Source organism: Bombus pyrosoma, linkage group LG2 (assembly GCF_014825855.1).
Source record: "Bombus pyrosoma isolate SC7728 linkage group LG2, ASM1482585v1, whole genome shotgun sequence".
In the NCBI taxonomy this organism is placed as follows: Eukaryota; Metazoa; Arthropoda; class Insecta; order Hymenoptera; family Apidae; genus Bombus; species Bombus pyrosoma.
The window spans coordinates 9,968,678-9,985,321 of record NC_057771.1 but is presented as its reverse complement, the minus strand read 5'-3'; the positions used below and the strand labels follow the sequence as shown (position 1 = coordinate 9,985,321).

The following is a 16,644-nucleotide window of genomic DNA, read 5'->3' as shown; positions in this document are numbered from 1 at the left end:
GTACGTTCGCAACTAGGATGAGAAATGGTGCAACGCTGGCAATGATTCCCAGTCTACTGTCGGCAATATATCGGCAATATATCGGCTAAGGGACAGAGAAGAGAAGAGCGAGGTGGAAAATGAAGGGAAAGGTAGACGATCGGGAAAAGCGTTAGACTAAAGAAGAATCGGCTGGCTTGACGGTCGTGAGCCGACTGCCTGGTTCGTTCCGGCCTGGTGGAACGCTTGGGGGACAGAGTGCGCGAGCGGAATGCTTATTGCCGATCGGTCGAGCCGAGCTGAACCGAGCTCGAAGAGCGGTCGAGCCGAGCCGAACCGAGCTCGAAGAGCGGTCGGGCCTGCGTCGCCGCCGTATAACTCGGTGATTTCGCCTGGAGCTTATTTATTTCGAACCTGAAACTCGCCGCGGCAACCACGTGCTACGATTGCAGCTGCGAGTCAAGTAAGTCGGAGACTGTCTTCTATTGCGACAACGCTTTTCTGTTCGATCGCGGTATCACCAATCGAACGAACATTAAGCAACGTTCTTTAAGAGGAAACAGAGCAAAGAGAAAAGAAAATAAATATAAAAAAAGAAATAGAAAGCGCGACTGGGGGAAAGAAAAAGGACGGCGCGAGTCGTCGCGAACGTCAAACGAAGAAAAAAAGAAGCAAAGTGGAGAAAGAAGGAAAGAGAAAGGCGCAGAGATACGCTGTGCATTGTATGAGCGTCGGTGTTCGGGAAACGTGCTCGAATTCTTTTTTACAGAATCAGTGCGCTTCGTCGGTACATCGAACTTCTTCTAGAAGTTACGATACGATAGCCGCGGACGCTTTCGCGCCGAACTTATCGATTTTTCCTTTAGCACAGTTTAAGGGCAGTCTGTTTCAGTGTTGTGCGTGACGATCGTTTAGCTTCGGAAGAAGGAGAAGAAGGAGAAGAAGAAGAGAACGAAGGCGAAGGAAAAGAAAAAGAAGAAGAAACAAGAACCGAAGGTCTCGTTTGTATTACACCGAATCTTTGACCCGAACAACACACACTCTGTGATATACATCGTCAAAATCTTTACTACTCTGTGATCTGTGATTTGTGATAACGATATTTATTATTTTTACGAGGACTTTTAGATTTATTCCAGCCCCAATTCCTGTAATATATTTCAAAGGTCACCGCATGTAATCGAGTACTAACGGCGATTAGGTAAGTGTTACCATTTTCTTCTTTTTCCGTTTCTTTCAGAGAAAACGAATTGTTCGCATCGGCAACTGGTTTTCCCAAGCGTCTCTCGATATATCGTTCTTTTTACGCTCATTTATGTTTCACGCCCCATGTCTGCACACCCCGAGCGTTATCTCAGCTGTCCAAGAAATCGTAGCCTGACAGCGGTTCGCATCGCGTTCCAACCTCTCGTTATCGTGGCTTCGTTTCTCTTCTCGTACACGATCGTTCAATGTTTACACCGGTGACATGCGTTCAGGGAACGCTTCGTCGTTGAAACGTACACCGAGAATTGGACGGGTGTTGGTCTCGTGGTCCCTTTACCGTTCACCTTGCGAAAAGCTCGAACGCATTTGAACGATTAACGTGACTCATCAACTGTTACGCAAAGTTTGCAATTTTTCAAAATTTCGATATACGCTACAAGTCCGTTTATCGAAAGGAAATTTTAGATAACGTGCGATTAACTAAAAAGTGCTAGATAGTAGGCAAAATTGGCGAATTTGTACTATATTTATATATTTGTACTATATTACCGGTTATGCGAATTTTTTGTCGTCCAGATGAGTTCAGATACAAATGGAGTTCTACCGTACTCGTACACAGTTCATTGCATCGATCGTTGATCTTTACAGTTTCGAGTCACAGGAATAACTAGAACCAGCTGTTGCTTCATTTCCCTTCGACGTCTCTCGTTTCTGCAAGATTCTGTAACAATTTCACCGTAATATACGTGGAAAGTTTAGTTCTTCGTTCGGTTGGTCTCTGTGAAAATTTCGTCTCTGCGAAACGATTAATGAGTCATGCATCGAGTTGGCCAGCTGTAGCGCTGCCTTTCACGAAGACTCATTCACCGACGAAAAAGGAAGAAAGACAGAGAAGAGCGGAGGAGTAATAGAAAAAGACCCGTTGACGATGTTGATTACGTGAAAAAAGTAGCATGACCGCGAAACGACTCGAACTCGGCTATCGTGGAAACAGATCGCGTGGCCGGCCAACTTTCCGACAATAGTCGTGTGTGTCTGTCAGGGGCTATTATTTCGAGCCGCCGAAGACTCGAGAGAGAACCTAGAAACGCTGTCGAGGAAAACGGTCTTCTTGCCGCTAGCTGTATGAAACAGGGCCGCGAGATAAGCTACGCGAGCAGAGTCGAACGTTCTTATGTACATTAAGGTCTGGTGATGAAAAATGATATTCTTAATCCATTAAGTAACAGGTTAAAGACCAACCGAGCAATGATTTTTAAACGATCAATTTCTTTTAAACGTAAAATCTAGATGACGAGAATAGCGCCGACAAGAATATTTAACGAGTATTTGGAATTTTATTTCACAAACACGATGCTATCGTGAATATCGTGCTAAAATAGAATTCGATGATGTAAATTCATTGAGAGAAATTGCAAACAAATCATCGCTTTAACGTAATATTATCCCTTAATGGACTATCGGAGCAATGCATACGAACTTACGATTCTGCTATTAGAAATATAAGATCGTGGAACCGAGCTGGAAATTGTAACGACATCGCATAATTCGTCGGCATCGGACACATTCATGATCGCGATGAAATACTGCCACGTCGCTCGATTTATTCTCGACCCGATCCTTTTCCGTCTTTAACGAATTTCTTAAGCGCCAGGCAAATACGGAAGAATCGCTGCTAATTTATACCATTTCTCGTTTCGGTCTTAACCCAAACTTCTTCCTACAACAACGAAAGCCTTCGTTTATCGAAACGACAGTAAAATTAGAACGTAAGATCACACTCGATCGCGATTAAGTAGCCGTCTCGTCGTTTTTGTATCATAGTTCATCACGCGTTGACGATGGAAGAAGAAACAACGCGAAGGAAGAGCAGTTCTACTGTCCAAGATAAAAGACGCGACAATACACACAAGTTTGTTGTTTGCATCGTTCCGAAATTGGTTTTGTAAATTGGTTGGATTGTCGGTAGAAACAGCAACAAGATTGGGGTCGATCGAAGGTACGGCACGTGCGATCCATTGCGTTCCTTTTCGCGAGGAACGAGAGGCATCGTCTCGAGGTCGATGCTTCGACCGAAATAATCCTTCGAGCTGGAACGCGGGAAACGAGAGACGCGTCTCCAGTTTAGTTTGTTCCCAGAACTAGAAAACGCTGGCAAGGACATCGTTTTAATGTAATTAAGACACGTTTTGCGGTGTGCCTATTTACCGCGGAATAAAACCACTCACACAGCTGCCTCCTCTTCTCTCTCTCTCTCTCTCTCTTCCGTTCCATTTATGAAAATCAAAGTTAGAACGCAATTCGCGTGCCTTCTTTTTCCTGCATTTTTTGTAGGAATAATTGCGACTGATTACGTCTAAATCGCTCGTGATTTTCCAATGAAAAATGATACAAATAAAACGAAGCGGAAAGAAGAGAACTTAAGTGGTTCGTTTGGAAGGAAGTTTAGTTATTTGTACTTTGGCGAACGATCGAGTATACGCGATTTGCGGATCGGCATGAAAATCAGTACTCGTTGAGACCAGACTCGCGCTGCAATAATTCGAGTCCGCAAAGCCAGCTGCCGACGCGCGTGCGGCTATCAATTTGTTTTCCGTTTCTCGTAGCCAACAGCCTGACCTCGTATTTTTCTTTACTGCTTTCTACAGCTTTTTTCTTTTTTTTTTTTCTCTTGACAATTAAAATAAAACACAAACATCGATCGCGTATGTAACGCATAACGCGTAGAATCCTTATTGACAGGTAACCAATCTGCAATTTTCATCGACGCCGTGGCGCGTTTACTTTCCTGTTTTAACCGTTCCCCCGTTGGGAACAGCCACCGTGGTGGCGTCCGATTTCATAATAAAATATCGATCTTGTCCACAGGAACGACACAGCGTGAAGACCTACGCGGACCAGAGAGCCATCGGAAATTTAATCGGTCTTTGGATCAGCGACAAAAAAGGAAAGAGAAAGATAAGAAGCGCTGGAGCAGAAGAAACTGTTTTGAACGTGTTTCAAAGATTACACGGCACGTTTTACGAAACGAAGTGATTAACGATAAACGGCTTAGCTTTCGATAAGGCTGGCATATATCGTACAACCAATAAGGGAACGTCGAACGTGCGACGAGAAGGACAAGCGAAATCAAATCGATCGTGTACTTCTGATTAAAACATTCGACTCATTTTCGTCCGGAAATTCGTGCGAGAAAGCGAGGATTAGCTTGGTCGGAACGCGTCGGTTGCTGAGAAGAAAGCGAGAAAGAAGTTTCTCGAAGCTTGGTTACCGCTGTCGCTGGTGCTGAGTGTTGACTCTACCGGAACATAGAAGGTAGGGGTTTCTCAGTAAAAACGAACCTGATCGGTTCTGTGCATCGTTCCTCCAGCAGGAAGCTCTATCTATCGTGTTCGCATAGGTCACGGTTTTACTGACGTAATTTTCCATAAACCCCAACGGTTTACATGCCCGTACGTTTTATAGCTTACGAACAATTCGTTCAACTGTACGGCGAGCCAAATCGTCGAAAATAAATCAGGAAACGGCCAGGGGACCGTAAATAGCTGGCCGATATTCTCGACCAATTTCCTCCAGGCACTCGCCAATCGAAAGGATTTTACATTCGTCGGAGTGGAACCTTGAGCGACCGATCCGCAGATCCTGGGACCTTGATTTTGAACTTCGACAGACAAGAATACACAAGCCAAACGTTGTAACAGTTTCTTCGAGCAAAAAGAAGCTTAGAAAAAGTTTCTACGTGACCGTCGATAAAAAGCACAGAGAGAAATCATCGACCCCCTCCTTTCTCTCGATAAAATATACAAGTAACAAGTATACAACGGAGAGTCGCGGAATTTCGATCGAACGAAATAATAGATTTACCAGTACGTTTGTTTTCATTGGGAATCGAGTTAGATTCGAAACGGCAGAAGTTCGTACGGTACGATACTCCTGGTGAGTAGTGGCGGAAAGAAAATACAGCGACCAAAGGAGAGAGAAGTTTCTCGAAGCTTGGTTTGCCGCGCGCTGACTGTGCTCTAAACTCGCTCGAAAAGGAGAAACACGAGCGAGCAAGGAATACGACGGAGAAGGTCTTACAGGAAAGAAAGAAGCCGATGGGTGTGCGCCATCTCTGAGAACGAGGAAGAGAGAAACGGAATCGTTGCTGCCGTAACCTGGGACAGATTTAAAAGGCCCACGTGCTCCACTTAGGCCCCCCCGTTCCGATAGAAACTACAGTGCAAACTTTCAAGGCGAAAAGGAAGCTAGAACAGGATCCACAGAGGACGAAAGGAAACGGAAGAAAAGGCTGGGGATAAGGAACAGGATTAACCGCGATCGAAGTTGAACGAAAGGAAAGAGAAGCCGAGTGCTGGGAAAAAGGGACGAGCGCGGGTCGAACAAAGACGGAGAAGTAAATCGGTTAGAACGGAGTGGAGTATAAAAGATAGAAAGATAGAGAGGAAAAGAAAGCACGAGTATATACCATTGCAGTTGAAGATGGCAAAGGGCAAACCGTTAACGGTCTCGGAGCGGCGGACGAACGACGTGTTCGACGAAGAATCGATAGCGGTACGATCGCGATGGCGAAATTTCGCCGCCTTCTGGATACTCGGACTCTGCAACAATTACGGATACGTGGTGATGCTTAGCGCCGCGCACGATATACTTGAGAGCAAATTCGGCACGACGATGGTGAGTGGTAATTTTTTTTCATTGATCCATTAGCGAATCACATATTTGATCGAAATCAGAGAAGGGTTGCCAGGGGCGGGAAAAAGGAGAAGATTCGTTACGTTCCGCTTTCTTCCAATTTTCTTAGACTCTTGTATTTTTTGTATTTCCTTCGATTCGAAGGAATACAAAGGAGAAAGAGAATAAGAAAATACAATGAAACTCGGAGACCTTTGTTTCCGGCAACGGAACGAATCGTACAACGGGACGAATCATGAATCATCTTCAACGTGACTTCTTCACGCGCTAATTTCTGATTGTCCCTTAAAACTCGCATCCCTTCGCCTTAAGAGTCGATCGATTAAATACGCGTAAATCTGTCGGTCGCTTCGCGTGTTCATCGACCGTCCCGAATCGCTCGGGATTGGCATTCGGTCGATTGCGAAATAACGTGTAACCAGTGACACGTTTTGGAAGATGGTCTAGAAGCTTCTCAAGATTTTCATATTTACCTATAACGATAAACTAGAACAGATAAAGCATAAAAAACAATTGCGATATATAGATAGCGACGTGATAAAGCAACGCGTTCACTTGGAATCGGCAAACTCGTTCCAGCGAAACGAGCAAGCGATCGAGCGTGCAGAGTAGTAGTGTACGCTACTCGTGTGACGCCTGGCCTGCATAAGACTCGATGAATCACCGGCGTCATTCGGCCGTATTACAGCACAGCGATTACACAGGTCTTTGTATCGATTGGATTCCTGTTGTCACTCGACGATGCTCCGATTGCCAGAAGAGTAGGCGGGCTAATGGAAAATTTCGCGAAAAGAACAGAAGAAAAACGAACTTGCAATCGGCATGTGGCACCGATCGACGGCAAACTGTCGGACACAAAATGTTATTGTTATTGGATGAAAGTTTCGCGGCCCCTCCCTTTCTAATATGTGGTCATTGAGTCGGGTTTAAAGCGTTGCGACATCATTGATCGGTGTCTTGACTGTAAATCCACGAAACTATATGCTGTTTTTAATACGGTCGATATTTCGTCTCCAAATGATTTACGACGACATTGTGACGTTAGTTTCTTTCTATTTCGACGATTTGCCAAATAAAATATCGGCTTTTCGTAGGCGCCAACCAATTCACCGATGTTAATGAGAACGCGTTTTTCTACGTTTGTTTAAGCGCGAATCCTTTTTACGCCTTTTTAGCTTACTGTTTTCTTTTTCGTTATTGCCTTGAAGTTATTGAACGCTGTAACGTAGCAGTTTTGATTAGCCGGAATCGTAAATGACGTTTCACGTTCAAGGAGAAGTATCTTGATATTTGGAGACGATTTCAAAAGCTTCTGTAAACGATGCACACGGTCTGCATAGATAATCCGTGTAATCAGTAACAACGGCGGAGTGTCGTTCGACTGAAATATTACTAAGCGGACTATGAAAGTTTTACGATTTAATGATTACTCCGTGTTTCGCACTATGGTATCTCGCCACAGCGAGTCTGTGTTCGTCACGAGGATTAATAGCCTCGTTTAAACAACGTTCCTCGTGATCCACGATCTTGATGCGAACGAAACGAAGACGGTTATTAATAAGGAATAATAGAAACAGGAGGTGACGGTAGAGGAGGAGAGAGGGAGAGAAGTCGTTGTAACAGCAAACGATTAATCTGAATTACGTGTTCGAGACCGAACAGATTCTTGTACGCGAGGAATTTTATTATGTCATCGACAAATCTATGCATGCGTTTCGCATCGTTTTATGGAGTTGCTTACGCCTTCCCCTCTAACCTCGTGGTTGTTCCTTCCGACTGCGACTCCAGCATGCTTCGAACGCGAATTAACTTACGTAACAATCGCCGAGATTAATATTCCACTCGTTCAAGGTGGTAATGTTCGTGAAATAAAGATACCGGTATCCGATAATTTCCGCGGCGATGTACAACCAACGAACCGAATTGTGAGAAAATAATAGACAAAGCTGATTTTTTTGGTTTACGTAAAATGTAATATCTCCCATATCTGTTCGCGTATGGTATACTAATCTAATTTATTTCTTTTTTCTTCTTCCTTTTGGTTTCGTTTCGTCTATACGAAGGAACCTGTCACGGAATTCACGAATGGCACCGTGACGACCACCAACACCAGCGGGATTCGATCCTGCAACACATTGTCCACTGGCGCCATATTGCTAGCGGATATATTACCATCGTTAGCGGTGAAAACGATCACGCCGTTCCTGCCTTTTTACGTACAGTGAGTATCCGTTTACTTCTATTTTTCCTTCTAATTATATAGCTATCGTTCCATCTAATCGTAACTTGTGCGTAAACGTAACACCACGCGATACTTTTGCGTAGAATGCTAGGAGCCAGCAAGAGCACTGCGTCGGTAGGAAACAAAATCCGCGATACGATAACGAAATGTCAGGAAGCGAGCCTTTAACTTTTAGAATATTTCACGCGATAACAGCAGCAGCAATTACTCAGATGACACACAGACGAAATCAAAACATTAGTCAGCTTTCGCGATTCTGCGATATGTTTGACGTAAACCAACGACTGACCGCGCGCGATGTCTAACTCGGTTATCTTATCGATGATTTTCTTTCGATCGTCTCAATGATATTGTTGTGCTATATACGTACGTATATGTATATATATATATATATATATATATATTCATAAATTATTCGAGAAAATAAAAGTAAAAACACGACGATGACACGGTGACCGTTGATTTTGTTGAGCTCGACTCGTGGAACGTGAATTGTATTATCGAACATGTGGAAACGCATTTCCTTTAGATAAGGGAGCGTAGTAAGAAGCGATCAACGTCATATGCTTCTCGCTAAATACACGCGGTTTCTCGTGGGACGGATCATCCCCGGAGTCGTGTCCCTCCGCGGGCACGTCGCTCCTTTCCCCGCAAATGAAACGCTAATCGATTAATCGAATCGTTAATTACAGTGCTCGACTGGCTACCTGTGTGTTATTTTCCGCTGCAGGATTCCTTATGGTGTCGTTGAGCACTACTGAATGGCTCGCCATTCTGGGCGTCGTTGTAACGTCACTCTCTTCCGGTTTGGGAGAAGTTACTCTGCTGAGTTACAGTCACCAATACCCCAAGTAAGTATCATCGTTTCTGTTCTTTCATACTGTACTGTTCTTCATTGTTTTTTTTTTATTCTTCTCTAACAGCAATGACGGTCGTTTTTTTTTTTTCTGAAGTAATTTTCCACCCGCCTGTTCTATCGAAGGCTATCACGTACAGGCGAGCTTTAAGCATAGTGTCTCCTTTATTATTCCGTACGAACGTAATAGTACATATAATTACTAGAGACTATCGGTAAATAGCTACATAGCCTTTTTTGTAAATCGAACGCATCGTATTTTTTTTTCCTTTACCCATTATATATAGCGTTCTTTTATGCAACGAAAGCGATAATAATTTATTATCTGTGTAGAAAGATGTAGAAGAGAACAAAGTATAGAGGCAACAGGTACGGATAAAAACGGACAAAAGTAGAAAGATAAAAAGAAAAAGAAATACGATGCAAAGTCTGTTGATGCAAATATCGAGGCATTGGCGTATAAAACCGCAGTATTGACATTTAGACAGTTGTGCAAAGAAAAGTAGAGATAAGATAACGGCAGTCGACAGGTTGGCCTTCCATGCTTAAAAGTATAGAACAATAACATAAATTGCTGTTCTAGAAGCGATACGAAAGATTTAAAAAAAGCACCGGAAAGCATAATATAGAAGTACAGTACGGAATTCTGAAAAAAAAAACTCGTTGCGAACACGAGGTACGTCTGTACTTATGCGCAACAACTGCTAATTACAATGCTATTGTTTCTGTCCATTTCTCTACCTATCTATGTATAATATCTTTCTGTTTCTTTGCCATTCTTTCTTCACTAACGATTAACCTTGGCGTTGTTAAAGTTCACCGAAAGGAATGCGATCGCGACTGACAGATAACACGTGTCCATAAAACGTGCGTTTCGAACGTGTCTGTTAATGTGATGGTCCGCGAAAATTTTACTGCCAACCATCGTCTTCCCAATATCACGCCGATATTTCAATATCTTCGTCTTTCTCCTATTTCATATATTTTTTGTTTTCCGTAATTGTGAATATTATCACCGTTAGATATTACTTCTTTTATAGCTGTATGTCGAATGATCCCAAATTTAACTTTTGCCATTGGCCGATAACTGACAGCGATTCATTATTTCGCAGACAAGTAATCGCGACATGGTCTTCCGGTACTGGAGGCGCCGGAATAATTGGCGCGCTATCTTATGCCTCCCTCACCATGTGGTTGAGTAACGAAGACACGTTGTTAGTTATGTTAATCGTACCGATTATACAAGGAATCACTTTCTGGTTGGTTCTGGTTCACCCGCCGCAGTCCAGTATCCCGATCACTAAGAACGGTATCGACAGTCAAGAACACATCATTGAGATCCCTAGGAAGAGCTTTAAAGAAAAGATCAATCTGGTACCGGGATTGATGAAGTATATGATCCCGCTTGGGCTCGTGTACCTCTTCGAATATTTCATTAACCAAGGATTGGTAATGCTTTTTCGTTACATGAGCTTTTGTAGAATCCTGTTTGCCTCCCCCTTTATCTTTCCTTCTCTCGCTCTTCTTATATACATACATTATATTTCTTTTTGTCTTTCGTTACGCATAATTTACGTTATAAGATTACCGAGTCTTGTTACTAGCTTCCACCTCCTAAATATAGATACAATTACCGCCGGTCGTATGTATAGAAGAACAATATAGATCAGGTGTTTTTAATGAACACGTGTAACGCTAATTTTTCAGTACGAGCTGATCGAATTCGATGACATTTGGCTGACGCACGCTGAGCAATATCGCTGGCTCCAGGTGGATTATCAGATAGGAGTGTTTATCTCAAGATCGTCCGTCAATCTCATCACGATTAACAAAATCTGGATCATGGCTCTGTTACAGGTAACAGAACCGATTGAACTCCGTTTACTCGTGTTACGCACGTTCGAACGGCAATGTACAAGCTGTTGATTTTATCGAGGTCGTGATCGAATACACACGATTTACGATATTTGTAATTTGTTTCAGTTTATCAACGTCATAATTCTACTGTTCGAGACGCTGTTTTACTACTTGCCCAGTATTTGGATTGTGTTCGCGTTCGTTTTGTGGGAGGGCCTTCTCGGTGGTGGAGCGTACGTGAATACGTTTTATCGAATGTCCACCGAGGTAACGTAACTATACCTTGACAGCTTACCTATTGTCGATGGTCAATTTATACGAATCTTATCTTGTTCGCGTTAAAAATAGTCTCTGACCGTATTTCACTGTATTTCACTTTTTAAAGAATGCAATGTCGTATTTTTTTCTGTCATTTCACAGATTCCAAGAGCGGATCGTAAAATTTCCTTGGGAATTGCCACGATGGCCGATTCCATTGGAATCGCGTTGGCAGGATGGTTGTCTATGCCGGTTCACAATGCCATTTGTAGACTGCCACAACCGTCTCGAGTGGGAAGCTAGGAGATAAACATAAGATAGTATTTAACAACGGTCATGCGAATATAAGCAGGATCGTAACGCCGTGATACATACGTTATTTATTACCGAATCTTCTTCGACACGCCATCATGGCTTCGATAATGTTGATAACTGACGTAACGTGGTTCGTACATCATTCCGGTTTCTAGCCATTATTATGCTACCGTCAATTATTGTAGCAAAATGCGATTAGTATCGCCATGATCCAGCTTGACATCTCGTTTGTATTATCTTCGAAAACATAGAATTTATTCGATGCCGCTCGTCGATTGAACTTCCATCGTACTGGAATCATGGACGATGCTTAAAAATTGAACTACGATTCGACACAAAAGACGTACTATCGATACCGATGTTCCTAAATGAAAAAAAAAAAAAACAAAAAATTTAACTCGCTAGATTGTAAGTTCGATCGTTCTCAGATTTATTTGGTACAAATATTTAAAGGATTAGGAACAGAATTGTTTTACGATTAGTTTGATTTCGTTTCGCAGTGCGTTTCTTCTTCCTTAACAGAGAAGAAGAGCAAAAAGCAGCGAATCGCGCAACAGGAAAACCAGAAATTGGATATAGACGAGGAAATCTCGTCTCGATTTACGTGTCAACAGCATTCGACTCCTGTTGTCGAATATCGCAGCGCTACGCTTTTGTAAACGCGATCTAAAATTTTCTGACTATGGGTCTACGCGTTTCATTATGCGTTCGTAGCTAGTAGGTTTATACGTCGTTTAACATTTGATCGTAACAAGAACGACCACCAGTATTCGTAGTTAGAGTAACACATCGATTTTCGCCACGCGTTATAGGCGCATTCGATGAACGAGACAGCGTTCGATTTACAATATTTTTATTGTTTATGCACGACTCGTGTCCATATGTTAAATACCGTTTCAAAAATATTGCTGACAAGATTATCTCGGTTTATTTCGCTAAAATGATAACGAATTTCGCATTTCGCTTGATCGCGTCACAATATCATAACATGGGCTGTGCGTTGTGTTTATAAAAATTAATTTTTTTTTTTTGCGAAGAGGAAGTCGTCAAATCGATTTTTAATCATGATCGAAATTTCAAACATTCCTCGTCCAAAGGATATTTGTTGAAACACGCGAGAGTGTTAATTAGAAGTATTATAATATCAAGTCGTAGAGTAAATACGGTAGGACCGGAAATTTCAACGAACGAGAAAGGTCCTTCCCATTCTTCTAGCAAAATAATTCGCCTTTTCCTAAATACATATTGTATATGTGATATACCGATAATACTGTTTCCTACATTTATTTTGAGATATAAATATATATAGTATATATATATATTTATATACGAAATATCATATTGTTTATTACGCCGTAATATATATATATATTATATTTATCGTTGTAAAATTGGAACTGCTTGTGACGCGTCCTAAAATGAATGTCCTGCGGTTCGCCTAATTTTATTTTATCGTATTTTATTCCTTTTTTTTTTCTTTTTATTATAAGGAAAATAAATAAGAGAAAGAACGAATGCGGGAGAGAAGCGTGGATAACAAACGAAATCGAAACATTGTTCAAATATGTAATTTGTTGTGAATATGTTCGAAATAAACGATAAAAATTCTTTTTCGAAAAGAGTGCTCCCTCTTTCCTGCATATTCATTATCCGTAGGAATCATCGATTCTTCGATACAATTATGATATGTAAACCAATCTGTGCTCGTGAATTACAAACGAAAGATTGTTCGAGCAGTTAGGAACTGTATTTTTTTCTTTTAGAAGCGTACCGCATACATTTGTCTAACGTCTAACTTACGCTGTAACTTACGCATGTAATCGAAGCGAAAGAATTCGTCGCTTCAGCTGCGAAGAGCGTTTTAACTACCATCGAAAGAAGATTTTGTTTCAGCGAGTTCCACAAGAATTGCACCTTTTACTCCGATCAGTTTTACTTCAACAGGCTAGCAAATACATTGAGTTCTCCTTGCTGTTGAAATTTTGTCTAAAGCTCTATACGCGTCTGTCGCAAACCCGTTTGATATTAGTCGCTCGTATTGTCTTACGTTGGCCCTTACGCTCTGAAGGATTATAGAAAACTTAAAGATAGCAACTAACTGTCCGCTCGACGGCATACAAAATAGATACGTACAACATTGTCGGACGATTTGCAAAAATAATTACGAAGAATAATTTTGATTGATGCTTGAGCTTTTGATCACGCGCATCGCTCGAGAATCAGTTTACCCGATTCTTCGTACTCTTGCCGCGACAGCCACATTTGTTGGAAAGATCCAAGGGAGCTGAGAATAGATCCTCCGATCCAGGCACCGTAACGACGCTCGCTCGAGCTGTTCGCGCTAATTATTTTCAGTCTCATACTCTGCAATAACCGGATGAATCAACGTTATTCTGATTTCGATAAAAGCAACATAATTTTTCCATTAGAATTATTTTCTATTAAAAGATCTCAACGCAATGACAGAGATACTTACTGGAGGAGTTTTGCTGGCTAAATCTCGATTCAGTCTTTCGCTAAAACCTTGCAGGCAGGAATTACCACCGGTGACCACCACGCTTCCGTACAAACTCTAAGGACAGAAATGCTCCATTTTAACAATTGTGGAATCATCGACTTCTCCCTAAAGCTACCGCGTGATTTATGAAAATACAGGGAAGCTTACAGGTCTGATATCCATATCGCACATGCCCACGCTAGTCGTGACGAGTGGACCAACTCCAAGAATGCTGGCGCCAACGCCTTTCACGTTGCTGGGATCGAACAAGGCTTCCGGAATCATCAGTCTGACGGAGCCGAAATCGTCGTTGTACCCGGTTGGGAACTCGTAGTGTTTCATTGGCAAAGTATTGGCCACATCCTCGTCGTAAGGGCTGTCGGACACTTGTAAACAATTCATTTGGAAGTCTTGCAACAGCTCTCGGACCATATAGCTCATCCAGGAAGACGTTGGCTGAGGTCCAGCCCTTTTGGTCCAACGTGGTGTATCTCTTTCGCGAACTACATCTGTACAATATTTTGTTACATTAGATTTTCGTTGTTGTGCGACGTAGTAATACGATTAATTCGACACATTAGAATAGCAATTGCGAACGAAACAAGGGGATTCGACTTAGGAAGAGCGTTTCGAGTGGAAGGTACAATGTCAAGCACTGAAAAGCTCCTTTAGACGGACGTAAGTTACATTCGGAAGTGCGAAATATTAGAGGATAAAAGGTTTTGATGAAGGAGGTCGATGGGAATAATGTTCGACTCTAAACATTCTTTAACGCTGATAAGTGTTCGCTAAATCTGGACAGCACGTGCGGTAAAGGCGCACGGACGCTGAATGAATGCATTCAACGCATTACGACTCAAGTGCTCTGCACACAGCGCGCGTTCATCGTTGAAAATGCGCGTTCAAAGGATTTAACTCCCTTTCGTGCCTTATAATAGACGTCGTTCTACGATTTACTAAGCATTGCTTTTTATAGCGCGTTAATATCTGCCTAGCGAGCGAGTGTCAATTGAAGTCAATATTTAATCATTCCATCAATATCGTCCACGTCGATCGAATTACGCTATTATTGTTGCTTTTCTTTATCCGTTGACGACGATTCGTCGCTGTGAAAGCGCGACGATTTCGTTGAAAATTTCAGCCAACTTGCCTTTGCTCGCTACCAGACAAGCAGGCGTCAACTCGATTTCCTTTTCTTCGAAGAACTGTCTGCATTGCATCGTGATGAAATCACCGCCCAGCGGGCTTTTTACGATTCCCTGGGTGATAACGTAACCGTCGTGCACCGGAACCGCACTCGTGTGAGTTGCACCGCTGTCTACGACCATGGCCGTCGATCTGCCGTTCGCATACGCGGCCAAAACCGCGTTTTTGCAGATGTACATGGCTGGAACGCTGAATTTCTCGAACATCAGCTCTAGCAATTTCTCCCGTTTCAATCTGGTGTTCCAGGGACATTCGGTCATCAAGATCGGATGATGCTCCGGAAGAGCATGAAGACGTTGTTTATACGTGTACTCTGTTAGACGCTCGAACATCTCCCAATCTTCGATCATGCCGTCTTTCATTAAGCTAACCATCTCCATATCTAGAAAAAGATATATCGTAGGTAATAAGTATAATACGATCTCATTACAATTCATGATTTTCTATACTGCAAGTTAAAGCCTGCATTCCGCGCTTCGATTTAATGTTTTTCCTTTTCGTCTTTTGTCGACTAAGTTACAAACTGCTGCTTGTGTCAAACACTAAGTAAATACAGTTTGTCGTGCGTTTCGTAGCGTAAGGATGATACAGGTGAAACGTATTAACGATATGAGACTGCGTGGAATTCTATTTGAGAAAAAGATGTGCTAGACATCGTTCTACGTTTTAATGGAATTTACGATCAGGAAAATGGTCACATAGCGAGAACTGGACAGCGAAACGTAATCGTGTTTCCTCTGATAGGATTACGCTGTGAAACGATCGTACCCTTCTTTCGCACTTGAATGGCCGTGACATCGATGTTGTAGTGCTTCCTGACGTTTTGACTGCCGTCCGGCGAGTCGATCGTGTCCTCCCATACACCGAGGGTGGTTGGAATTTCAGCTTTCGGTGTATCCTCACCGCCATAACCCACGCGAAGGCTCTGGTGTCCAACGTCGAAAATTATAGCACCGACCTCGTCTACGGGAAAAATCCAAACGCTTTACGGAATTCTCAGCTAGACCACGTTTCGTTTTTTTCCGGAAATATTGCGGACCGCGTATCACATACCTCCGCCGTAGACACCACCGCTCATAGTATCTGGAGAGGACAGGAACGTCGGCGCATGCCCAGCAACCCTGTTCGACCTCACCGGTCCATGCACCCCTTCTTCCTTCCTCGTACTCGTATATCGAGGATTCTGCGACCCTCCGCCGTTTCCACATTGCTCCTTTTGCATATTCGAATCTACGATCGGGAGGAGGACGAAACGCGATCGATCAGCACATTTGCGAAACCCTTTTCATCCGGGCGCAGCTTCCACGGATATTTTCCCTCGTCGGGCTTAACGGCAGGATTGTTACGAACTGGTCTTGGAGAAAAGAGATTTTCCCTTGCTTTTATTATCTATTAAATTTTATCGTCGAGAACGTAGTTTCACGGATGCGTTGGATTTCAAGGATTCCGATGGTCCTTTTTATTTCAAAGATTGGTAGTACGGTAGACACGGGAAGGGTGAGAATAATATTTCAGACAAGAACGGTGTTCCGT

At 42.6% G+C, this 16,644-nt stretch overlaps 2 protein-coding genes across 4 annotated transcripts; one reads left to right on the top strand and one right to left on the bottom strand.

Moving 5' to 3' along the window:
* Window positions 1-322: 322 nt before the first annotated feature.
* LOC122576560 (battenin) lies at window positions 323-13,027 on the top strand. 2 transcript variants are annotated; one of them, XM_043747033.1, is made up of 9 exons: window positions 323-442; window positions 862-1,180; window positions 4,054-5,862; window positions 7,944-8,101; window positions 8,815-8,973; window positions 10,091-10,427; window positions 10,686-10,835; window positions 10,962-11,102; window positions 11,256-13,027. In XM_043747033.1, the coding sequence occupies exons 3-9, from the start codon at window positions 5,668-5,670 to the stop codon at window positions 11,394-11,396; spliced, it is 1,281 nt and encodes a 426-aa protein (XP_043602968.1). In that variant the 5' UTR covers window positions 323-442; window positions 862-1,180; window positions 4,054-5,667; the 3' UTR covers window positions 11,397-13,027. The 2 variants fall into 2 exon arrangements, with proteins under 2 accessions (XP_043602968.1, XP_043602977.1); XM_043747042.1 differs by having other exon boundaries at window positions 403-1,180; window positions 4,054-4,500; window positions 4,651-5,862.
* Window positions 12,871-16,587, bottom strand: LOC122576552 (actin-like protein 6B). 2 transcript variants are annotated; one of them, XR_006319789.1, is made up of 7 exons: window positions 16,165-16,587; window positions 15,880-16,074; window positions 15,056-15,493; window positions 14,074-14,414; window positions 13,885-13,980; window positions 13,542-13,772; window positions 12,871-13,470 (listed from the first exon to the last, which is right to left on the bottom strand). XR_006319789.1 is itself a non-coding variant. In XM_043747017.1 (6 exons), the coding sequence occupies exons 1-6, from the start codon at window positions 16,331-16,333 to the stop codon at window positions 13,608-13,610; spliced, it is 1,404 nt and encodes a 467-aa protein (XP_043602952.1). In that variant the 5' UTR covers window positions 16,334-16,587; the 3' UTR covers window positions 12,871-13,607. The 2 variants fall into 2 exon arrangements, 1 of the variants encoding a protein (XP_043602952.1); XM_043747017.1 differs by having other exon boundaries at window positions 12,871-13,772.
* Between the last annotated feature and the right edge of the window lie 57 nt (window positions 16,588-16,644).